The sequence below is a fragment of the Podarcis liolepis genome (genome assembly GCF_965112155.1).
Source record: "Podarcis liolepis genome assembly, chromosome: 4".
In the NCBI taxonomy this organism is placed as follows: domain Eukaryota; kingdom Metazoa; phylum Chordata; class Lepidosauria; order Squamata; family Lacertidae; genus Podarcis; species Podarcis liolepis.
Genome location: NC_139558.1, coordinates 87,447,820 through 87,473,323, shown reverse-complemented (window position 1 = coordinate 87,473,323; position 25,504 = coordinate 87,447,820). Strand labels below are relative to the sequence as shown.

The 25,504-nt window shown below is 44.0% G+C and overlaps 1 protein-coding gene across 2 annotated transcripts in view; it reads left to right on the top strand.

The window, feature by feature from the left end:
- Nucleotides 1-25,504, top strand: part of ARHGAP42 (Rho GTPase activating protein 42) — a 160,743-nt gene that overhangs the window by 91,254 nt on the left and 43,985 nt on the right. For both annotated transcript variants that reach the window (XR_014525172.1, XM_083499416.1), the window contains exons 5-8: nt 4,798-4,899; nt 8,857-8,967; nt 17,416-17,520; nt 23,077-23,206. Coding sequence is in view for 1 of the 2 variants with exons in the window: in XM_083499416.1 (XP_083355542.1) it covers nt 4,798-4,899; nt 8,857-8,967; nt 17,416-17,520; nt 23,077-23,206 (448 nt within the window). In the remaining variant the exon portion in view is untranslated. The remainder of the gene's footprint in view (nt 1-4,797; nt 4,900-8,856; nt 8,968-17,415; nt 17,521-23,076; nt 23,207-25,504) is intronic.

The window sequence follows — 25,504 nt, the reverse complement described above, 5'->3', positions numbered from 1 at the left end:
AGCTGCCTATAAATTCCCTATATCTATCATGACTGCATGAAATAGACAAATTCATGAAGATCAAGTCTAATCCTCTTTGGAAGTCATCTAAGCTAGGGGCTGTAATGTTTTGGGGCCCATTTGAGATAGATAGATAGATGATAAGAATGAAGAAATGGACAACTTTATAATCAGCAGATGAACCCCACAGTCTGTACAGACAGCTGGCCATCTGTCATGGATACTTCCGTTGCAATTCATGCATTTCAGCTGACCCCTGGGTTCTCTTCCAACGCTACCATTCTCTAATTCTGTGGTTCAAGCATTGTTTTTGCTTTAGCAACACCAAGGTCAGTGTGTTCACATGAGCCGAGTTTCCAGTAGGAGGCGTCAGAAAGCATTCCATTACTCTTTTGTTAAACTAATCATAATATTTTATTGTTTATACCCCACCCATCTGGCTGAGTTTCCCCAGCCACAACTTGCTATGTCACCTGGAACCAGAGCTGTGATTAACATTAACTATGGTTAGTTTACACCAGGTTAGACTTTTAAAAAAATGAGTACAGTTAATGTTAACCACGGTCTGTCCATCGAAACACAGCTGAGCTAAAACTGAAGTTCTCCTCCCAGCCATGCAACAGGGAAGGGGCTCACTGTGGCTTTTTCCTGCGCATGCATGTTGTGATAAGCCATGGTTTAGTGCAGGGATCAGCAGACTTTTTCAGCAGGGGGCCAGTCCACTGTCCCTCAGACCTTGTGGAGGGCCGAACTATATTTTTTGGGGGGAGGGGGGAACGAACTAATTCTAATGCCCCACAAATAACCCAGAGATGCATTTTAAATAAAAGGACACATTCTACTCATGTCAAAACACGCTGATTCCCGGACCATCCGTAGACTGGATTTAGAAGGTGATTGAGCCAGATCCTGGCCCCGGGCCTTACTTTGCCTACCCATGGTTTAGTGTGACATTTGAGCACAGTAATCATGTCCAGTGCTACATATTCCTTTTTAAGAGGGAAAAAGTAGACTGGTTTGTGCTGAGCAGAGTCCCACTTTATAGAGCCCCTTTGCCTGTGGTAGGTCCATTATATTGTAGTTATTCCAGCTTGACACTCATACTGTCTTTAACAGCCTTTAGTGTTTGGCAGACAATCTAACCTTGCTTTTAGGGGGTTGCTACGGGACCCTCAATTTATGACCCTCCCACCAGTCATAAACTGGAAGCCTGTGGTGGTCACACATTAGAGGAAATGTTTGGTCCGTGGCCAAGTGGCTTCTGGGAGAATCTTCTCAGTAAGAACGGGGCCAAGCACTTAGCATAGAAGCAAGAGCAAAACCTATAAATTCCACAAGTCTCTTAGAGGGGTGGGTATTGAAAATTGAATAAGAGACTTCATGCGGGGGGGGGGGGACCAGAGTCTGACTTTGCGGCCAAAGCTTAACAGCTGGCTAAAGATTTGAACAAAAGTGATGGTGAGGTCAGTGTTCCTCACTGATTAAGGAGGCTGGAAAGAATTTATTGCTTCCAAGATACAGTACAGGAGACTATCTGGAAAGCCAGATCTGTGCAAACAAAAGAAAGCGCTCCAGATTTTGTGACATTCCACCAGGAAGGGGGAACTTCTTCCTGAAATGAGGGATGGCTGCCTTCTGATGCTACCTAGCTTCACCAATTTGGTTCCTAATGGATGTTTCTGACTACAACTCCCAGTTGTAGTCAGAAACAACTGAAGGGCGCTGGGATCTCAAAGGCTTAATTAGGAAACACTAGAAAGGGGCCAAGTGGGACATGGGTGGCGCTGTGGGTTAAACCACAGAGCCTAGGACTTGCTGATCAGAAGGTTGGTGGTTCGAATCCCCGTGACGGGGTGAGCTCCCGTTTCTCCGTCCCAACTCCTGCCAACCTAGCAGTTCAAAAGCACGTCAAAAAGTGCAAGTAGATAAATAGGTATGGCTCCGGCGGGAAGGTAAACGCCGTTTCCATGTGCTTCTCTGGTTCGCCAGAAGTGGCTTAGTCATACTGGCCACATAACCTGGAAGCTGTACGCCGGCTCCCTCGGCCAATAAAGCAAGATGAGTGCCGCAACCCCAGAGTTGGTCACGACTGGACCTAATGGGGGACAAAGTCCTCCTCCTCCTCTGATGCTGTTAGCTGCTTATATCGTTAGCTGTGAAAACAAGTGGAGGAGGGGAAATAATTCAATTTGAGGAACAAATAGAATAGGTGATGAAATGTTTTGCGTTGCTTTCCAACCATATATGGCAGGCGGGGTGGAGTTGCTTTCGCAGGTTGTTCCTGGCAAATAGGAGGTTACGGGATTATCGGGGGAAAGGTAGCACTGATCTTCATGGATGTTGCCTATAAGCTACATATTGTCGGGTGTGCAAGGGTGGGGAAGCTTTTTCAACCTGACGGCTGCCTTCTGGCAAAGCGGAGGAGGCATGTTCCAGTGGTGAGTAGCAGCCAAAGGCAGAAATAAAATGAAATAAATGGGTGGAACAAGGGATGTGGCTTTTATTTTTGCACAGTAGGGTGCATTTGTCCAATGAAGGCTTGCACACCCACCAGGTCCATGCAGAGCACGCCCGAGGTGGGAGTCTTGTTAGAATAAAGTTATAAAATCAAACAGACAAAAAAACACCTGGCATTGCCCCCGCCCCTCCTTCTGAGGCCTGGGGCAAGTGTACCTGACTGCTTCCCCCCTCCACTCTGCTTGGGCCTGTCATCCACACCTCTTCATAGAACTGTAGAGTTGGAAGGGACCCTCAGAGGGACGTGGGTGGCGTTGTGGGTTAAACCACAGAGCCTAGGGCTTGCTGATCAGAAGGTCGGCGGTTCGAATCCCCGTGATGGGCTGAGCTCCCGTTGCTCGGTCCCTGCTCCTGCCAACCTAGCAGTTCGAAAGCACGTCAAAGTGCAAGTAGATAAATAGGTACCGCTCTGGCGGGAAAGTAAACGCTGTTTCCGTGTGCTGCACTGGTTCTCCAGAAGCGGCTTAGTCATGCTGGCCACATGACCTGGAAGCTTTACACAGACTCCCTCAGCCAATAAAGTGAGATGAGTGCCGCAACCCCAGAGTCAGTCACAACGAGACCTAATGGTCAGGGGTCCCTTTACCTTTACCTTTACCTTTAAGGGACCCTCAAAGCCATCTTTCCCTACCCCCTTCAATGTAGGAATACGCAGCTGCCCCTATCGGTTTGCAAGCCCGGCTTAAAAAAATAATAATAAATTATAGCGTTCCTGGAATATTTGTCCAAGTCATTTATTTTTTAAAAGCCAGAAGGGTCTGGCTCGCTAACATTTTATGGAGAGATTCCCAGCAGTTCCATCATGTCCGAAATAAAAATGAAGATGTAAATTCAGTCGAAACGGCTGAGCGATGGCTCAGGCACCGACTGCAATTGTCCGCGTTCTTCCCCATCTCGGGTCGTTTGAAAGAGGAATGTTGGCATGTGGTAAATAAGAGAAAATTAAAAAGCAGATTTGTAGCATTGCTTTCCAGTAAATGCAGCTCTCAGACCGCAGGGTACCCTAGTAAGAGGAAGTCATGGTTGTTAAACTTCTCTCTTTCAGAATAGATGCTTTCAAAACAGTTTTTAAAAAATAAGATAAAAGGTGGGATGAACTGTTGCACAGGCTACCTTTTGTTTGCCTCTGTGAGGGAGGCAGGAATTTTAATTGTAATGTTAGCCATGCTTGCTAGTTCTGCATGTGGGCAGAATTTGGGCAGGAGCCAGTGTGAGATGTTGCAGAATTTCAGATGGCTCATTTATCACAGTCACAACAAATGGAATGAATGCTTAACTGTTTGTTACAGGAGCTCATTTTGGATCGTGATTCTCAACTGTAAGTTTCACGTAAATATTGAGTGAAAGGAGCATTCAGTGAGAATTGCTTCCCTCGGGATTTCTGTTGTAATGTAGAGCTAGAGAGAGAGAGAGAATTCAGCCCTATCTCTTATCGCATGCATGCAAAAATGACTGGGATTTTCAGGCTGTAATCCTGTGTCCACTTAGGGAACAGTCCGAGTCTAGCAAGATCCATGGGGTTGAGTGGGTTAGAACCCAGTGGATCTCCACCTGATTTCTGAGGTTCCTCGGTTGGCTTACTTCAGCCTTTCTCAACCTGTGGGTCCCCAGGTGTTGTTGGACTACAACTCCCTCATGTTGTCAGGACTTGATGCCATGAATGAGACAGGTCAGCAGCCAACATTGCTCTAGGCCAAACCCACATGTCTGGCTCAGGACTCTGATGCCGGCTGAGTTAGAAGCTTCGAGGGCTGAGGGCTGCACTTTGTGTTCAGGGGGATCTCCAGCTCCTCAAAGCTAGGAGGATGGCCTAGGACCCATGTACCTACCGGACCGCCTCTCCTGTTATGCCCCGCAGAGGACCTTAAGGTCCACAAATGACAACATTTTGGAGGTCCGAGTCGCAAGGTGGTTAGATTGGTCTCACCTAGGGCCAGGGCCTTTTCAGTACTGGCCCCAACTTGGTGGAATGCTCTGTCACGTTCTCAACCTGAGCGTCCACTGTACTTCCTTATTTATTTATTTTTTTACATTTTTACGATTCCTAGTAACTGGGGTCGATGATTAACGAACCTTGATTATGTATTGGTGTTTCTTGACTTTGTTTCATTTCCCTTCCCAAGAATTTGGGTTGGGGTTGATGAGAACTTCATAAGCTCCATGAAGGTATCTGTGAAATCAGACATTTGGGAATCCCTGATCTAATGGGTGAGAAGTCTTTTCTTCAACACGTTCGGTTCTAGTTTCCTGTTCTTTACTTTGGAATGTCTTGTTTTCCAGGAAGGAAAGAAGAAGTTTGATAAAGAAAGTGAAAAGTATTATTCAACCTTAGAGAAGCACTTAAATTTATCTGCCAAGAAGAAGGAATCACACCTGCAAGACGTAAGCTTTTTATCATTGGGGCTTTTATTTTTTTATTATTTTATTTGCATTAATAAGGAGGGGGGAAGGGGAAGTATCAATGAGGGTAAGTGACAATCACCTTCTGAATTTATGTAGAACAGTCATCCATGCTTCTGTTCAGAGATTTGACATACATATAAACTACTTGCATATGGATTTTAAATATATGTTTAAATATAATGATAAATTTGTCACTATACCTCATTTGTTGATTTGTTGCCTTTTTAGAAAACCCTTTCTCTCAAAAGCAGCCCAGGGTGATGTACAATAAAAATAAATAAAAACGCAAAATACACACCATAAATAAGATTTAACTTAGTAGTCTCCTCTGATCAGTAATGGAATCCAATCCAGTAGACTAGGCATAGGCAAACTCGCCCTTCCAGATGTTTTGGGACTACAACTCCCATCATCCCTAGCTAACAGGACCAATGTTCCGGGATGATGGGAATTGTAGTCGCAAAACATCTGGAGGGCCTAGTTTGCCTATGCCTGCAATAGACTTATCTGTTTCGAGGATTTAGAGAAAAAGAGTGAGATTACGCAGTTTGTGTTGTTTGCCATTAACCTGCCTGTCTAAACACAATAATGAATTACCATATTTTTCGCTCTATAGGATGCACCGGACAATAGGACACACCTTGTTTTAGAGGGGGGAGAACAAGAAAAAAAAAATTCTCCCCCTCTCTGCTCAGCGCCCCTTCAGCGAAGCCGCAGGAGGCGCTGCGCAGAGAGGGGGAGAATTTCCCCCCTCTTGTTTTCCCCCTCTAAAACAAGGTGCCGTTTAAGGTGCGTTCAGGCGGCTACCTTGGAAGCCTGGAGAGCGAGAGGGGTCGGTGCACACTGACCCCCTCGCTCTCCAGGCTTCAGGTTCCTTTCGACCTGCTCTTTGGGGCTGGCGGGGGGAAGCCCACCACTAGCCCTAAAGAACAGGTGAGGGAGCAGCGGAAAGGCGCACAGTGGAGAGGCTGCTGCCATAGTCGCGCGCCACCTCTCCAGCTGGGAGAGGGTCACGGGGCTATGGCTTCTTTAGCCCCGCGCGCGCTCTCCCGGCTGGAGAGGTGGCGCGCGGCTAAAGAGGCTCCTGCCATAGCTGCGCGTCACCTCTCCAGCTGGGAGAGGGTCGTGGGGCTATGGCTTCTTCGCTCCGTAGGATGCACACACATTTCCCCTTCATTTTTGAAGGGGGAAAAGTGCGTCCTATAGAGCGAAAAATACGGTATCATCTGAGGATTATGGAATGTTGTTCATGCCGGCACCCTTGCCTTTTTATTTTGCATATTTTTAGGCTACCCGTAGCACAGTTACACAGTACAATTACGCAGCACAGCACAATCAATCAATCAGCAGTAAGAAATTAAACAACAGTCAGACCCAAAAACATTAACATGCAATAATATAATACGACTTAAATCGGCAGCAGCTCAGCATAAAAATCTGGAATAAAGGCCAAGGTGAGCAGTTATTTTTGGAAGTTTCCAGAAGGTTTGCAATGATGAGGTCTGGTAAGACGTTCCATAGATGTTGGGTCTGGTTGACAGAGTGGGATGCTCTACAAAACACCAACTCAACTGTTTCTACCTTCCCAGTGTGGGATTTTGCGTGTGTCATGTTTTGTATAACATTATTGGCTGATTGTGTAGAATAATACTCCCTTCTGCTCCATACTCTTCACATTTGGCTGCTCTACAAAACCATTTTCACCATCCATAATATTCCCCTTAGCACATCAAGAACATTTCCTGTCCCACCAAAAAAATAAAAATATTCGTATAAATCCCCATTCATTTAAATCAAACTCCCACCTTGTACCTAAAAGTTCCCATCATTCCTTTAAAATCTTCGTACCTTAGAACTGCAGACATCCCTTTCTCTCTATCCTAAGCCTGGCTGTGTCACCTAAGAGTGTTACAGATTTTTGCTGCTACTGTACTCACAGTGGGCCTTGAACTAGTTGACCCCAGGAAAGTCAGGCGAATGGCACCCTCCAGCTCTGGTCAAATAGAAGGAAGATCATTCTGTCCACTAAGGAAGTTTCTTTATAATTAACAGAGGCAGGTAGCGTGACGCTTCACAAAGGGCTGTAGAAAGCGTCTTGCTGGGATATTTAGCATCCAGGAGACTTAATTCTTGCTGCTGTTGACTGCCGTAAACTCAACCTCGAATAGTTGCCAGAACTGATAACTGACCCATCCCAAATTTCCTCAAACAGCCAAGTTCCCTCAGTTGTTCATTTCCGCTGTCCCTCTATCTCCAACCCTGCTAACACAGTTTCATCCATCTAGCCTAGTACAGTGGTACCTTGGTTTGCGAACTTAATCCCTTCCGGAAGTCCGTTCTTAAACCAAAGCGTTCTTAAACCAAGGCGTGCTTTCCCATAGCAGCGGGGGACTCACTTTACAAATGGAACACACTCAACAGGAAGCGGAACATGTTCTGCTTCCAAGACCAAGTTCACAAACCAAAACACCTACTTCCGGGTTTGCAGCGTTCTTAATCCAAGTTATTCATAAACTTAAGCAAGAAGATCAAAGCTATCCATTCTGAAGGAAATCAGCCCTGAGTGCTCACTGGAAGGACAGATCCTGAAGCTGAGGCTCCAATACTTTGGCCACCTCATGAGAAGAGACGACCCCCTGGAAAAAACCCTTATGTTGGGAAAGATGGAGGGCACAAGGAGAAGGGGACAACAGAGGACGAGATGGTTGGACAGTATACTAGAAGCTACCAGCATGAGTTTGACCAAAGTGCGGGAGGCAGTGGAAGACCGAAGTGCCTGGCGTGCTCTGGTCCATGGGGTCATGAAGAGTCGGACACGACTAAACAACAACAAAGCTGTTCTTAAACCAAGGTACCACTGTACTGTCGACTCTGGCTTGCAGCGGTTATCCAGGGCGTCAAGCAGAGAGCTCTTGTCCATCACCTGCTTACCTGCTTACCTTCAACTAGAGGAAGGATTAAGAGCGTAAGAATAGCTGCTGAATCAAGGCAATGACCCATTTAGTCTGTACTGTTTTCACAGTGGCCAACCAAATGTCTCAATGGGAAGCTGCAACCCCACATGCTTAATTGAACTTGAGGCCGTCCGCATGGGTCCGAGAGTTGGGAGGAGGAGGGCTGGATTCCGCTCATGCCGAGAACCCCATCTCTTTTAAAATTCACTGCTGTTCTGTTTATTTGTTACTGCCACCTCCATGTTATAAGCAAGAGGTTGTAATGTACTTGTAAAAGGCTGTTTTATGGACTTGGAATTAACTCTTCATTATTACTCACTAAACAGATGTCTGCGTGGTGAAATCAACTGCAAGCGGGGGGGGGGAGAAGTTGTTTTGTTACCTGGGTGTACCAGATTTACACATACAGAATTCTCACCGGGGCGTAATTTTGTCTCTGTTAATGGCAGGGAAAATAGAAGCACTTGCCATTAAAGAGCAAGTTGGAATGTGTTTCATAACATACTTCACAGCCAATCCTGGTCTGGCTAAGTAGAGTTAAGTGCTTATTTTACTCTCGAGTTTGAATAAAACCTTTCTCCCTGCAGGGGGTTTCTATGGATTATTTATAAAATTGCAGTATCTGAACAACAATTACATTGAAATAGAGCGCAAGAACTCTGAATATAGTGTTGGTAGAGAATTGTCTTTTCATTTGAGCCTAGTTATATAAATGCATGTGTTTGGATACTTTCTTAACCAGAATGACTAGCTGTCTTTTTCCATAATAGATGCAGGTTTCTGGAAAGCATTGTTTCACATGTGAAAAATAAATACAAACTGTGTAAATTACCGCTGTGTTTTTTGCACTTTGGGGTTTGTTTGTTTTTTAGTTTTGTGGATTTTTAGCTGCATTTTATTAGTACCATTATTGTGTACCTGGCTTTTATATAGTTAAATGGTAAATAAATGAACGCTTTATTCTATTTTTCTTTTATTTTAGGCAGACACACAGATTGACCGAGAACACCAAAACTTTTACGAAGCGTCGTTAGAATATGTCTTTAAAATCCAAGAAGTGCAAGAGAGAAAAAAGTTTGAATTTGTTGAGCCCGTAAGTTTTTGTGGTTACCAAAGTAGAAATATAAACAAAGAATGAAGCAATTGCACAACCCAAACTTACAGTATGTGATATATCATAATATATATGCATATACATTTAAACATTTTTTTAATAGTTGTGTTACACTTCCTTTCTTGTAAGTTAGTGTGGTTTAAAATTCCTATCCTCAAAACTATTTTTGTATCTATCTGTCTGACGATGAGCTTATCTGTACGTGAAAATCCTTCACGTTGCAAAAAAATTCTGTGGTTGGTTCATTCTTCATTTATGTAGAGGGCCCAACATGTCTAGAAAGCCTTCCCAATTCTGCACTGAGGCTAGGTGTTGCAGAGAAAGAATTGTTATGGCACAGAAGGGATCATTTCGGGCATAATGTTAAGCCATTGGCTGTGCTGAGATAAAGGTAAAGGTACCCCTGACTGTTAGGTCCAGTCGCGGACGACTCTGGGGTTGCTCACTCATCTCGCTCTATAGGCCAAGGGAGCCAGCGTTTGTCCACAGACAGCTTCCAGATCATGTAGCCAGCATGACTAAGCTGCTTCTGGCGAACCAGAGCAGCGCACGGAAACACCGTTTACCTTCCCGCCAGAGTGATACCCATTTATCTACTTGCACTTGACGTGCTTTCAAACTGCTAGGTGGGCAGGAGCTGGGACTGAACAACGGGAGCTCACCCCATTGTGAGGATTCGAACCGCTGACCTTCTGATCGGCAAGCCCTAGGCGCTGTGGTTTAGACCACAGTGCCACCCGCGTTGGCTGTTTTGAGATAGCACATTGCAAATCCTGCAAACCATCATTTGAAGGACTGGAAATCAGCTTTCTTCTCATGTCTCACCACCACTCTATCCTCTGTCAGTAGTGTTATCCTGATGTAGTTGGCAGACCATGGCTTAGATCTGCTTATCTGCTTTTCTTTTTCCATCTGGTGAACATTCTCACTTCTGAGTCACATGGGTCTTTGCAGGCAGACCAGCAGGCCTCATTATGGTTTGTCAACTCAGATATCACACCAAGCCGCATTTAGCACAAACTACAATTGCAAGCCTACTTTAAATGTACATCATTGCTTCCAGAACTGACTTGCTGGCTGATCGCAAATGGTGGGGTTTTTTTAAAATTCATACATCATGACAAACCATGGGTCAGCTGCTTTCATTATAGTTTAATGCGACGCCTGAACTAATTCAGCTTATTTACCTCAGTAAGGAACTCAAAATTTGCTCCTGAAGAACCCTCAGGTTCCCAGGAACAGAATTCTGGAAAACCACTGACTTAAACCTGCGGTTTATGCATTTAAAGTGGAATATATGGGTTAATTAAAGAAGGGAATTTATCAGAAGCCGTCAAAGGCCTGTTCTGAACAATAATCTCCGTTCCTTGAATGGTCACGTAAAAGTTTCCTCATCCAGCGTGGAATGAAATTGCAGACAACTTGCCATCTATCTGCATGACATTTTAATGACTTGCGCTTTAGCAGTGTTGTCTGTGCAACACATGACATAATGTAAAAAATTCATAATGTAAAAATTGGCTCAGAATGCCTAACCAAGGCATTAGTCTTCAAACTTCAATAAATCTGTTTGACCTTTTATTAAAGAAGTAAAAGAAAGGGAGAGTATGGAAGTTATTAAAAAATATGGAACTGCTAAGGAAGGGCTAAGCAACATATGACTTTGATTGCCTCATCATGGCTGAAATCCTAGGCATACTTACCTGGGAGTAAGTCCAGTTGAATTCAGTGGGGCTTGCTTCACTCTCAAAGGCTGCACTCCTGTGCACACTTACTTTGGAGTATGTAAGCATACTTAAGATGCTTACATAGAGAGAGCTAATGCACTCATGTCCTCCTGGGGTTTTCATAGGTACATGTTTAGCTGCTTTGAGAACTGGTGGATTGAGCAGATGAGACCAATAGTGGGTCCAACTGTCAAGATGGCGGTTTCTGTACATTCTGGAGAGGAAAATGAGGGGCAGGCGGGGCTCATCAATCTGGGAAGGCAGCCCATCTAGGAGAAGGAAAATTCTGCTCCTAAACTTTGACCACCTTGTGAGACATCTCCAGGAGTAATAATAATAATAATAATTTATTATTTATACCCCGCCCATCTGGCTGGGTTTCCCCAGCCACTCTGGGTGGCTTCTAACAGAATATTAAAATACAATAATCTATTAAACATTAAAAGCTTCCCTAAACAGGGCTGCCTTCAGGTGTCTTCTAAAAGTCTGGTAGTTGTTGTTCTCTTTGACATCTGGTGGGAGGGCGTTCCACAGGGCAGGTGCCACTACCGAGAAGGCCCTCTGCCTGGTTCCCTGTAACTTGGCTTCTCGCAGCGAGGGAACCGCCAGAAGGCTCTCGGCGCTGGACCTCAGGAGAAGAAAATGCTAAGGAGTAAAACCTACACAAATCTGGAGTGGAGTCCCAAAGGTGGTTGGATGGCGCCTTGTACGCTTCCTTCCAGAAACTCCTGATTTATTTATTTTTTACTTTTAGCAAGGAGTTAAGATATTGGACACAACTGCAGGTTTTCAAAGCAAACAAAATCAGCTCAGATTTTCCTTGATGTTTGTGTGTGTAACGTAAAAAAAACCCCAGCTCCTCACTTTTTAGCAGCTGCTTTATCAAAAATATTTCCTGGAAAACTGTAGCAGCCGTTCTTGCTCTTGACCCTGGCAGAAGAAGTCCATTGCTGCTGGAATGGAATAGACACTATTTAATTAAATGCAGGCAAATTTGTGTAACAATACATAGATCAGAGCAAATAAACAAGTGATTTTTTTTTTATACTTAAATACACAGATGCATGGATACTGGCAGGTAACCTGCATCAGTACAAAGTAAAAGTTTTATTGATGGTAACAGACATCTCTGTTAATACTTTGCTGGCTTTGTTTATAAAGCTGGCAAATGTGGGTCGGACTGGTGATCTTTCTGGGTTGGCTAATATGTGGCCTTCCACCCGTCATTGGATTCCAGCTCCCATTAGCCGCATCAATCATGGCCAATAGTCAGGGATGATGGGAGTTGCAGTTCAGCAGCACTTTGAGGCACCCTGATCTAGCCCAGTTCTGCCCACGTGAGTAGTGACTCACACAGAGTTCTTCTCCAAACCAGCTACCTGAGATCTTTTTAGGGAGATGCAGAGAATGGAATCTGAGACCTTCTGCATGCAGAGAGTCCTACAAAAGGGTCAATGCCTCTGCTGCTCAACAACTCAACAAATAGATGGAGAAGCATTTTGGCCACACATGAAGAAGAGCAGCGTTGTTACATGTCCCACTTCACTGGATTTTGCAGTGTCTGTGGAAATGGCGTACTTAGCTATAGAAGAAGAGTTTGGATTTGATATCCCGCTTTATCACTACCCTAAGGAGTCTCAAAGCGGCCAACATTCTCCTTTCCCTTCCTCTCCCACAACAAAACTCTGCGAGGTGAGTGAGGCTGAGAGACTTCAGAGAAGTGTGACTGGCCCAAGGTCACCCAGCAGCTGCATGTGGAGGAGCGGGGAAGCGAACCCGGTTCACCAGATTACAAGTCCACTGCTCTTAACCACTATACCACACTGGTCATCTCGCGCATCAGCTTTTAAAATTAGTGGCAGCAGAAGCCTGAGGGCCAATCAGAACCATAGAATTGTAGAGTCTGGAAGACACCACGAGGGTGACCTAGTCCCAACCCCCTGCAATGCAGGGATCTTTTGCCCAACGTGGGGCTCAAACCCACGACCCTGAGATTCAGCGCCTTATGCTGTACCAGCTGAGCTGTACCTGAACTTTACACAATGGCTGTCTTTGCTCCCATTTGCAATTGGACTAGCTCTATCAAAAGACACTTTATTTGGGCTGATGCTACATTTGTCTCTGTTGATTTAGTCAGCGATGACTCGTTCACATGTGCTGAAAGTACATGTTGTGTGAACCCGCCCACAGTACGACTGGAGGTTGAGGAGGCTGATTTTGGCCGGTTGGGCTTTTATCAGTTGCATGTTTACCTAGGCTCTGAATCACTCAATAAATCAGAGCAATAAATCAAAGCTTATGGTAGTTTAACGCAGCCCTAGCCACGAGGGTGAGTTAGCAGCTGAGCTATGAGGACCAAGGGAAAATGACAACATCTGAAGCCCGCAAAACGTCCTTTATTTATTTTTATGTAGTGTTGGTGACCCTGAGATTCTTTGGTCATCTCATTCTCACAGGAAGAAGATTGCACTTCCAGTTTGGATAGGGTAGGAATTTGACCTCTAGCCTTTAATTCGTCAAAAAGTTACTGTCTTCCTGGTTCATGTATTTATTTTAAAAATACAGATAGCTCGAAAGATCCTTGGTTATCCAGTCTTAAGTTGATTTTGTTGGTGATCTGGAATATAGGGATGAGGGGAGAGAAAGAGAGATTGGTGTTTTCTAACAATCAAATGGGCCACATTTTTGCTTTAAGGATAATGGACCCTGAATTTTGCTTAGTGCTTGTTTCTGCAGGGCAAAAGCTTTTTAAACAGCTGCATAACACGTTAATGGATTAGATTCAGAGTTGTTCCTACTTAAAGTGGACCTGTTAAGCTCAATGGGACTTAGTCATGTGTAATTTGATTCCCATTGGTTTCAGTGGATCTGCTCTTAAGTATTACTCTGGGTTAAACCCAGAATCTCTTACCCTCATGGTTATGCTCAGCGAAACTTCCTCTGGCATTGAAGGGCAGTAATGGAAACAGATTCACCAGCCAGGCATTGGTGAAAAATGGCAATCCTGAATTCAGATGGACCACGCTGTCATCAACCCCAGTGACTGTGTCTTGACAAAACACGAATCTATCGTTGATTGTTACAGGAAGCCTAGGTGAGCCTCAGTTGTGCATTCTTTCTCCCTCTTCTCCCTACTAAGAGGGGGAGAGTATAAGCATCTTGCTTCTATTTTGAATTAAACACAGTTTAGTGTTATATCTGAACCGTAAACTGCATCAAGTTAATCTATAAAACTATAATTTATTGAAATGTGTTGGCTTCATAAACCAAGGTTTGAAGTTGGCTTGTTTCGGCAAACCATAGTTAAGACTAACCAGGCGCAGTTTAGGGTAGGAATGTCACACTAAACTGTGGTTAATTCAAAATGGAAGCAAAACAGAAGTTTCTTCTCTCCTTGCAGCTGCACCAAGGAGGAGACAGTGCTAGCCTAAGACTTGTCTGGGCTCATTCCATAAGAATTATCCATTGTTTATTGTTGTGTCTGAATGCAGCCTGTAGAAGTCTGGCCAGATCTGACTTAAAGCACTAATTAAAAACAGCTGCATTTAAAACAAAGCTACCAATAAAAATCTCTCTCAGGGCCACAACTGATCTTATGATATCAGGTAACATTACCCCCTGTTGGCCCTTAAAAAAAAAAACGGCAGCAGAAAAGCCACTTCCAGAGGAGAAGTTAGGTCTGGAATAATGATACTTTGCTTGACATTTATTTGCCTAACTTCAGATTGCCTTCCCCAGGGGCTTTGCCCCATGTCCTGGAATTTGGAGTGGGTGGGTAGAATAATTGAGAAACAGCAGGGAGAAAGAGTTCATTTATTTATTTGAAAGTATTTTAACCCTGCCCATCCTTGCCAAGGAGATCGCAGGGCAGGATCCAGTCAGTTTGCATTTAAGCAAACCTTTGCCTCCCCTGCTTTTACTGTCCAAAACACCACTGGTGTTTCCTTTCCCGAATTAAATTAAGTGGAACTTTGGGTCCTCAAATACAGTGTTTTGCATCCTCCCTGGGTTCCTTCTCTTCCAGGTACCTCCCTGGCTCTCTCTGTTGCTTGAGGAGTCTAGCGAAGAGCAAGGCCACATCTGCAGGGTGGAGAAGCTGGGTATTTGCTTATTGGGTGAATCAGTGGCGAAGGCCATTCACACTTTGCACAGGCGCACTCAATGCAGTCTGCGGACCTCAAGAGAATTCTCAGTTTTCACACCTTCCATCTTTCAGGCTAAAAGTGGGGGCCTTGAGGGTCAAACTAGATGCAGCAGAGACAATTGCAGTTGTTTCTGCCTGCCCCATTTGCATTTTGAACAGGAATTCCAAAACGCCCTTTCTCCAAAACTCCCTTTCAAGCTGAGGTGGAAGGAAAATGCCATATTCAATGACATTCCTGCTGCCCGAGGGCCTCTGGAAATCTGAGACTGAATACTAGTGAAGGCTGAAATGTTTCCTTTTTCTTTTGCTTCTATATATATAATTTTTGTTAGTTTTTTTTAACATATCATTTTCAACAGTAATTAAACATACTTTTACATCTTATTCAAATTTTTGACTTCCATCAATCCTGTCTGAAAATTTTCCAATCTAATCTCTCAGTATGCATTTCTTATCTTCCCTATTACATTTCAAACTCATAACCAATATCTCTATCTTTTTCTACTTTGTAACACTTCACATATTTCTCCTTACAAAACTTCTTGTAGTCCTACTAGCGTAATTTGTTGAATACAGTTGCTCTTCAAATAATTCATATACTTCTTCCAATCTTCTGTAAATCTCTGGTCCCGCAGGTTTCGAATCCTTCCTGTCATTTTGTCCAATTCTGCATAGTCCATTAATTTCGTCTGCCATTCTTCTTTCGTCGTAATTTCTTCTTGTTTCCATTTCTGGGCTAACAATACTTGAAGGCTGAAATGTTTCACGTGTGTTGAGAAATATTTTGAACCTCTTAGCACACACTGAGCATCTCTGCATCCCAGTAGATTATCTCCAGCCGGTATACTAAGCAGTACATATGCAGCTCTGAACATTATGGCTGGAGCATCATACACACTGACCACATGGGTGGGTTGACAGCCCTTCTCCTGAAAAAACAAAACGAAATGTGTTTGGGGCTATGACTCCGGAAACCTTGCTTGCTCAAAGAAATAACTCGTATTAACTTTCGGTATAGGGAATTGAATGCTGCGTGTTAAGTTTGACATTGCTGCCATCTAGTGCCAGTAAGTCTTTTCCTTCAGTACAGAACAAGTTTGTTCTGTTTTTTTAATGATAGTAAGAACAAAGCAGTTTTTGATCTGAAGGTGGCAGCAGCGCTTGAATAGTGAACAGGTGTGCCTGGAGGGTATAATAGCAAGATGGGCTACCAGGAGATTCAGAAAGATTGGTGTTTGCATTTTTTGGACCTTCTGCTGGCCCTGGAGCATTATTAGTAAGACTGAAAGGTTTACTTGACAGGTTTGCCCGCAGATTAAAAATCGGGCCTCTGTTTAAATGGCAAAGCAAACTAAGTAAACAAAATCTCTTTTGCAGTTTGTTCTCTTGATAGGTTGCCAGATACATCACCTACATTATCCCTGGGCCAGATTTGATTGAAACTAAATTTAAAGGCAGCCTTCCCCCTGTCCTCGGAGTTTGCTGTTAGTTTTGAAATTAATAATAATAATAATAAAAATAAAAATACCCCACCCATCTGTCTGGACAGCTTCCAACAAAATATAAAAAATACAACAAAACAGCAAACATTACAGACTTCCCTAAGCAGGACTGCCTTCAGATGTCTTCTAAATCGAAATGCACATTTTTAAACCGACTCTTCTCTCAGGCTCCTGGCTGTGTGCATCTTTCTCTTCTGCACCTTTTCTGTCCCTGTTTCAAACTCCCCTGTGTCTTTCCTCTTTGTGCCTTTGCTCCAGTCCATCTTCCACTCCTTTTTTTGACCCATTATGGTTGTAGACCATGGGTGTAGCCAATCAAGTAAATCAAGAAAAATAAGTCAGGTTCTCCCCCCTCCAACATGAAACCTGCCATGCCCCCCCAAAGACCCCCCCCATAAATCCTGGCTACGCCCATGTTGTAAGCTCTTGCCTGATCCTTTTGCAGCATCAAAAGGAGTTGGCAAAATGGCCGAAAGGGGCTTCACCAGCACTGTAAACCACCCTTGGCACATTACAATAACCACAACGTATGTTCTTCCCATTGAAAGTAAATTCTGCCCTCTCCAAAGCTATCCTAAGAGTTCTCTGTTGCATGCCTGCTTCATACGTGCATTCGTGTGTGCATGCCCCAAACAATGTGGACCTCAAATATCTGAAAGAGCGCCTCCTTCCCTTTTGATGAGTCGATGGATTAAGATCAGTGGAGGAGACTCTTCTGCCGCTTGTGAGTTTTTGCGGGGAAGCAAGCAGCTCTTGAGAGGGCTTTTTTGGTGGTGGCCCCAAGAATGTGTAATGCCTTCCTGGCACCGTCTCTTTACAGCTTCTGTTGGTTGCTGAAGAGGCATGTCTTTTCCATGGCCCTTGAAATTTACTGATTTGGGAATTCTCCCTGTAATGCGTTGCATGGAATTATTGTTCTGGGATTGTGGGTGGTTTGTGTTTTTTTACTGTTTTAATTGTGTTTTATATGCTGTAACTTGCCCTGGGACCTTCTGGTGAAGGGCAGATAAGGAAAACAATTAATAACGGATGGTACATTTTTTTCCCCTTTCAGCTTTTGGCCTTTCTTCAGGGATTATTTACCTTTTACCACGAGGGATATGAGCTGGCCCAGGAGTTTGCACCATACAAGCAACAGCTGCAGTTCAACTTGCAGAATGTAAGACGGAGCGGCGTTTATCACAGCTTCTCAGATCACTGAACTCCAGCGTTAACGAAAGCCTTGCTCTGTTGCGAGGCTAAAATCTCTTGAAAACAAATCAAGGGAGCTCATGCATAAATGCAATATGCTTCATTTGTATTGCTTAGTCACACTGATTTTCACCTGCCTGCCTTGGGCGGGGAATCAGGTTATCGATTTCACGTCTCTACGCTTTGAATTAGTACAACTTGCGCTGCCCCCAGTTCAGATAAACAACCCCATTCGGGATGTCCAGTACGTTAAACGGACTTAAGCAAAAGGATGTATAAACCCTGCCCTGTGCACAGAGGTAGACAGGCAGGGTCACACTAGCTCAGTTGGTAGAGCATGAGACTGTTAATCTCAGGGTTGTGGGTTTGAGCCTCACTTTGAATGGGGAGGACAACTCTATGCTTAGCCCATTCAGTTTTGGAACCAAGCAAGGCCCAATTTTGATGGCCCTAAAAAGGTAAAGGGACCCCTGACCATTAGGTCCAGTCGTGACCGACTCTGGGGTTGCGGCGCTCATCTCGCTTTATTGGCCGAGGGAGCTGGCGTACAGTTTCCGGGTCATGTGGCCAGCATGACTAAGCCGCTTCTGGCGAACCAGAGCAGCGCACGGAAACACCGTTTACCTTCCCGCCGGAGCAGTACCTATTTATCTACTTGCACTTTGACATGCTTTCGAACTGCTAGGTGGGCAGGAGCAGGGACCGAGCAATGGGAGCTCACCCCGTCGCGGGGATTCAAACCGCCGACCTTCTGATCGGCAAGTCCTAGGCTCTGTGGTTTAACCCACAGCGCCACCCACGTCCCTTTTTGATGGCCCTATAAATGATCAAAATCAAATAAATTTTGCATATTTTTTCCTTTCTTTAGCATGCTTTTATTTTATTTTATTTTTTAAAAAAGCTGTTTTGCTAGACATGTGGAAGAGAAGTAAGCTATACAGGCCATAGAAGCCCCATCCCAGCCAAAAAGGTTTTTTAAAAAAATTTAAATCCAGCCACCCTTTGTGCTCCTGAAAGCCAGAGCCATTGCTCACACTTCTAAGCACACGATTCTAATATAGCCATAATGGCAGGCAGATACATGATCTGAAAATAAATAAAAGATAATTTAAAATCAAGGTTTCCAGGCAGCAAAATGTTACATTCTGATGTCTGCAATTCCCTTTCTTGCACTTCCATAGAATTGCAGCATTCACCCAGTCCTGCTCAACAAGGGGCTGAAATAATAATATTAATAAAAAGTGAGTGCAAAGCTGAATCTCTGATTCAGACAGAGAAAATGAGCTTCGTTTTAGACTGGGCTGGGAAACCTCAGGACTCAGGAATCAAATGCAGCCCGCCTGCCCCCCAGGCCTCTCTTAATCTGCCCCACAGAATTTTCTGTGTGCCACACCTCGCAACCCTACATTGCACCCTGAGCACTTGTCGCTCAGTGTGCCTGATGTCCGATGTGTCAGGCTAGAGAATAGAGAAAGGTGTGTGAGTGTGTTTAGAATGTAGACCACTGTACAGAGGTGAAATTTGCATTCATTGCTCCGCCCACTTTTGCTCCTGGCCCCTTCCAGCAATGGCATGCGGCCCTCGGATGCCTCCCCAGGTGAGGTGCGAGGCTGTTCAGAAGGGACCGTGAGCCTTGGGATGATGAAACAGGTTTGCCGCCCCTGATTTCAGATGACCAGCACTAAATCTTGGCTCCAGATCTAATGAGATGGCAGCTTGGGCAAAATGTCTTCAGTGGAAAACACATACAAGCACATCTGGCGTGGGTCTGCCTTTTGGCCATTTCCCAGTGGTCCTAATCCATGCTGTTGGGTTAACAAACGGAGGTTGCATCTTCTTCCTCTTCCTCTTGTCATGGTCTGCCCAGCAATGCCAGTCTCTGGTGCTGATGTTGCCAGCGCTTCACATAATACCGTTAATTGGAAATGTTCCCCCAGTAAGAATAGTTTAAAGGGAGAAATCTTTGGAAGCAAGCAGTTGATAAAAGGAATGACCTGCGGTCAGAATTTCAGAACCTCTCTGCAAATCCAGTCTCTGTGAAAAGTACAGAATTAAACTTCCACCCTTAACATCCAATACTGTAGGCGGTTAGAGATGGAAGAAATTTGGATAATAAATGCCATCTTCCATCCAGATTACATAGTTGGTTAGGAGTGGTTTCTTTCCTTTAAAAAAAAATCCCTGAAGGCATATAAGCTCCTAATAAGTGAAGTAAAGTGCCCACCTGTAGGAAATGTATTTATTTACTTACTTGACAAGATTTATGTTTCAGTTAGTAAGGCTCGAGGATGTGGATAAGGGGTTCATAAACCTCTAAGTAGTTTACATAAAACAATATGAAATATTCATGAGAAAATATTGATAAAGATCAAACGTTAAAAACTACTGGACGTAGTCCAATTCATCAATGCAAGTTTGTGTGTGTGTGTGTGTGTGTATTTACCTTCTTTCAAGGAGCCCAAGGCAGCAATTAGCAGCTTTAAAACAAATACGCACAACAAAACAACTTGTGTGGGTAACAGAAATTGCTGAGTTGTTCGCTCAAACCTTCAGGTTCTGCAGAGACTTGAGGCAAAGGATTAGGAAAATGTGGGGAGCAGAATATGGCCTTTGTGGGAGTCACCTATCACATTTATCTCCCTCCCAAAAAGAACTGAGGCAAATAAGAAGGTTAGGGAGGGGAGAAACGCATTAAGAGCAATGTGATTAAGTTTGTAACTAAACCCTTAACTTTTTTTAAGCACCAGGGGTCACTGTTGCTTCACGACATGCAGCACGTTCCTTCTCTGTACTCTTGTCGTTGCTACTCTAGTGGTGCAGGGCAATTTTTACTGTTCGTAATATGCGCTGAGCCCATAAGTTCTTTAGCTAAGCCACTTAATAAGTTTCTGAGTCAAGGGGGGCTTCTAGCCATGAGCGTGCATCAGTTAGATGCACCAGCTTCAGTTGCATGGCAGGGTGATTCCATGCCCCTGTTGGACTTTTGAAAGTATCTGTGCATGCTGTTGGATTTTTTGCTGCACAGGAAAAGGGGTTCTTGGGGGTAAGCGAATTTGACTTCTGCTAGTTACAAAACCTGTCGTCGTATTTCTGGCGCGCCTTCCTGCATCTGCCATGTTTTTGACAAATCCACTACATGTTCTTTCTGGAACAGAAAGTCTTTGTTGTTGCCATACCCAAGTCAACAAGTATTAGGTGTTCTCACAATATCTGAATCTCTTGCAATCCTTTAATCCTTTTATTCCTGGACATCTCCTGTAGCCTTGGCAGGTCTAGTACTATCCAGTGTAGCCTATGATAGGCTCTTAGAAATGTGTTCAAGGCTAGCTATGCACGTCAACTCAGAAATAAGCCCTGTTGAGTTAAAGCGGACTGCAGTTCTAAATAGCCTCCTGCTTGATTCCCCCCCTGACTGTTTCTAGTAGGAGCATCGTAGGAAGACCTTTGTACTTTTGGACAAGCACTGATTGGTACAATGGACAGGTGCAAGAGGAAACAGGGCCTCCTACACCATTTGGAGTTGCAATGTCCCTTTCGTGCATCCCCAACTCCCTCTACCCCACCCCTGAATGAACACATTGCCAAAGCAATTTCAGTTAGTGTAACCACTCTTTAGTGGGCATGTAGATAGCACAAAATTTTGGGTAGCTCTGCAAGTAAGCTACCCGTATTTTTCGCTCTACAAGACGCACCAGACCATAAGACGCACCTAGTTTTTGGAGGAGGAAAACAAGAAAAAAAATATTCTGAATCCCAGAAGCCAGAACAGCAAGAGGGATCGCTGCACAGTGAAAGCAGCAATCCCTCTTGCTGTTCTGGCTTATGGGATAGCTGCGCAGCCTGCATTGGCTCCATAAGATGCACACACATTTCCCCTTACTTTTTAGGAGAGAAAAAGTGAGTCTTATAGAGCAAAAAATACGGTAAGTATTCTGCCTGAACACAAATTCAATTTCCTTTGGAGCAAAAGATTTACCCGAGAATTTTCCTCTCTCTCTCTCTTTTTTAAGAAGTTTTAAAATTTTATTTTTTACCAACAACCAAAACACAAACAGTGAAACCCCCCAGGCGGCTGATACATTGGGTATACATAATCAATAATAACATATTCAAATCAACTATATGTACAATTTTATATACGTTAACACTCCTCCATCCACAAGGTTTATTTAACTTTTAACATTTTAAAAAGGTAAAGGGACCCCTGACCATTAGGTCCAGTCGTGACCAACTCTGGAGTTGCGGCGCTCATCTCGCTTTATTGGCCGAGGAAGCCGGCATTTGTCCGCAGACAGCTTCCAGGTGATGTGGCCAGCATGACTAAGCCGCTTCTGGCGAACCAGAGCAGCGCGCAGAAATGCCGTTTACCTTCCCACCGCAGCGGTACCTATTTATCTACTTGCACTTTGACGTGCTTTCAAACTGCTAGGTTGGCAGGAGCAGGGACCGAGCAACAGGAGCTCACCCCGTCGCGGGGATTCGAACCGCCAACCTTGTGATCGGCAAGTCCTAGGCTCTGTGGTTTAACCCACAGTACCACCCGCTAACCCACCCGCCACCCGTTAACATTTTAATTGCCCCCAATTGTTCAAACCTACTCAAATAATTCAATATCCTCTCAAATCAATCCTCCTCTTTCTCACTGACCTTAAACCCTTTCATTCTATGTATCTTCACAGTTAGGTATTTAAAATTATGATATTATTTAGTTTTTTCCTCCATTGGTTCACCCCTAGCTCTTCTGCATTTTTCCTATTACTCGCTATAACCTGTCTGGCTGCTGTTACCATCAATTTTACCCATTTACATTCCTCTTTTGTTTTTAACTCGGTGCTACTCAGACTAATATGAACCATTAATTTAGATATTCCCACCTTCCTACCCACAATTCCTGATATTTCTATACCAATCTGTTTCCAAAATTCATTAACTAACGGACAATCCCACCTCGGCCTTTTGGCTAAGATCTGTTCTTTTGGCTAAGATCTGTTCTTATTTGTCTCTTTTTGTTGGTTGGTTTAGAGCACCTTGCTGCAAAATGAGTTGTGCACACGGTGTTAGTGGATCTGTACAAACAGGGGCTGTGTTCTTCAAACCTCGCACACCGCCTCTCCAGTCCAGAACTCTGTATATTTTTGCGCTTTTTGAGGAATTTGGAAACTCATACAAGCAGTGTGGTAGAACAGAAATCATAGGGAAGCTTCCTTACATGTGGTTGACAGTTTTTTGCTAATAGACCTGAACTACTTCTTAGCTTCTCATTCAGTGCCCGAACAAATGAATGCGTGAAAAGGATGCTTGACGTGAATGTGTCTCCTCAACCTTTCAGCGGCTTTCAACACCATGGTAACCTTCTGGAGCGGCTGTCCGAGTTAGGGGTGGGTAGTAAAAGCAGCATTTGACAAGGCTTACTTTTACTGCAATTCCCTCAGAGCAGACGTCAGTTCCATTTTGGTAGGCCGCTCTCAAAATTGCATTGGCATGAGCTTAATTCATCGCTTCTGTTGTTGTTGTCGTTTTACAGACCCGGAATAATTTTGAAAGCACAAGGCAGGAAGTGGAACGGCTTATGCAGAGAATGAAGTCTGCCAGCCAGGACTACAGGCCACCAAGCCAGTGGACAATGGAAGGCTATCTCTACGTTCAAGAGAAGCGTGAGTATTTAACACATCCAAGTCAAACTGCACACTGAGCATTAGGCCTCTGTTCACCAGCTGCTGGGAATCGCTGTTGGACTGAGGTTCTACCTTGTGGACTTCCCATAGGCATCTGGTTGGTCTTGGTAAGAAAAGAAACCTGGGCTAGATGGGCCACTGGCTTGGTCCAGCAGGTCTCTCTTACCTTTATGACAGATGATGCTGTCTTTCCCATCACTGTGCTGATATCTTTGAGCCAGGTTTGATTAGCATGAAAGGGATATGAGAGTTGCCCTAGTCATCCAGAGAGCCAGCATACAATCATATTTACATTTCTTTGAAAATATCTCAATTAAAATAAAGTGAACAAATAAAAAAAGAAACAAAAAATGCATAAGAAATGCAAAGAAGAAGAAAAACCACAATAATTCCATACGTTCTTGTCTAATGCAAAGGTATTTAAATGAAATTATTATTCTAATACACATTTATTTTTTTATGACATTGCAAATATCATTATATTTGCCCATACACAATCTATGTCTACAAGCTCTCCATACACTCTGTGTCTACAAATTTGTATTTTGTAAGAGCTGTCGTGCCTTCTAGGTAAAAGTAAAAGGTAAAGGACCCCTGGACAGTTAAGTCCAGTCAAAGGTGACTATGGGGTTGCGGCGCTCATCTCGTTTTCAGGCCAAGGGAGCCGCCGTTTGTCCACAGACAGCTTTCCAGGTCATGCGGCCAGCATGACTAAACCACTTCTGGTGCAACGGGACACCGCGATGAAAACCAGAGCGCACGGAAACACTGCTTACCTTCCCGCCACAGTAGTACCTATTTGTCTACTTGCATTGGTGTGCTTTTGAACTGTGAGACTGGCAGAAGCTAGGACAGAGCAACAGGAGCTCACCCCGTCACGGGGATTCGAACCACCGACCTTCCAATTGCCAAGCACAAGAGGCTCAGTGGTTTAGACAACAGCGCCACCTTCGCCCTTCTACCCATTGATTAAAGGGGGCCATATATTTATCCTTCCAGTGGATCAATATAAGTCTTTCAGCTGTAGTGAGGGCGTGAGGAATCCATTTAGGATGACCAGTTGTCAAATTCCATATGGGCAGTACATAATTTAAAAGAATATTATCCTATGACAGTATTAGCTCTCTCCCCGCCACCACCCCCCCGCCACCCCAGTACTATGGAAATATTTATATAATCTAGTACTTTCTCCCAAAACTCCATAAGTGTGCGACATTGCATAGACATATCCAGTGTTTGTATAGAAAGTGACTATGTACAGGAACGTATTATTGCAAGGATAATGCTTCTTTGAACCAGCATCTAACCATGGGAATACTGTCAATAAAGGAATATCAGTGGTGAGCACACAAGCTTTCCTCTGTAGTAATAGTTGTTTTATCAGCCCTTATCCACACACAGATAGGTAGCCATGTTGGTCTGCCATAGTCAAAATAAAAAAAATTCCTTCCAGTAGCACCTTAAAGACCACATTGGCCTGGTTCGCACAGCACAATAAACAAAAGTATTCCTTGCTGGGACTTCATGAACTTACAGGTTCTGAGACGGCTCTCAGCTCAGCCCAAGTCTGGCTTTGTGTGCTGTCCAAACCAGGACTTGTGGTTAAACTTCTCCCTTGTAACCACAACCAGTAAGAAAGGATACAGGTCATGGTTATTGGGGAGAGGGCTCAGTGTAGCCCAGGAACAAAATAATAATAATAATAATAATAATAATAATAATAATAATAATAATAATAATAATAATAATAATAATAATAAAAAATAATAACAACAACAACAGCAACAACAACAATAATAAATAAAATAATAAAATTTTATTCCTAACAACAGTAAAATAATACAGCATTCTAAAATCAATTCATTATAAAATCAGTTCAAATCAAATTGATGGCAACCATTGGGCTAGAGTTCTGTGAAGAATTACCAAAGGAGGGGGTCAGGCTGTGCCTTGGCCAAAGGCCTGGTGGAACAACTCTGTCTTGCAGGCCCTGCGAAAAGATGTCAAGACCCGCAGGGCCCTAGTCTCTTGTGACAGAGTGTTCCACTGGATCGGGGCCACAGCCAAAATAGCCCTGGCTCTGGTTGAAGCCAGCCTAACCTTTCTGTGGCCCGGGACCTCCAAGATGTTTTTGTTTGAAGACCATAAGGTCCTCCGTGGGACATACCAGGAGAGGCGGTCCCGTAGGTACGAGGGTCCCAGGCCTTATAGGGCTTTAAAGGTTTAAACCAGCACCTTAAACCTGATCCTGTACTCCACCGGGAGCCAGTGCAGCTG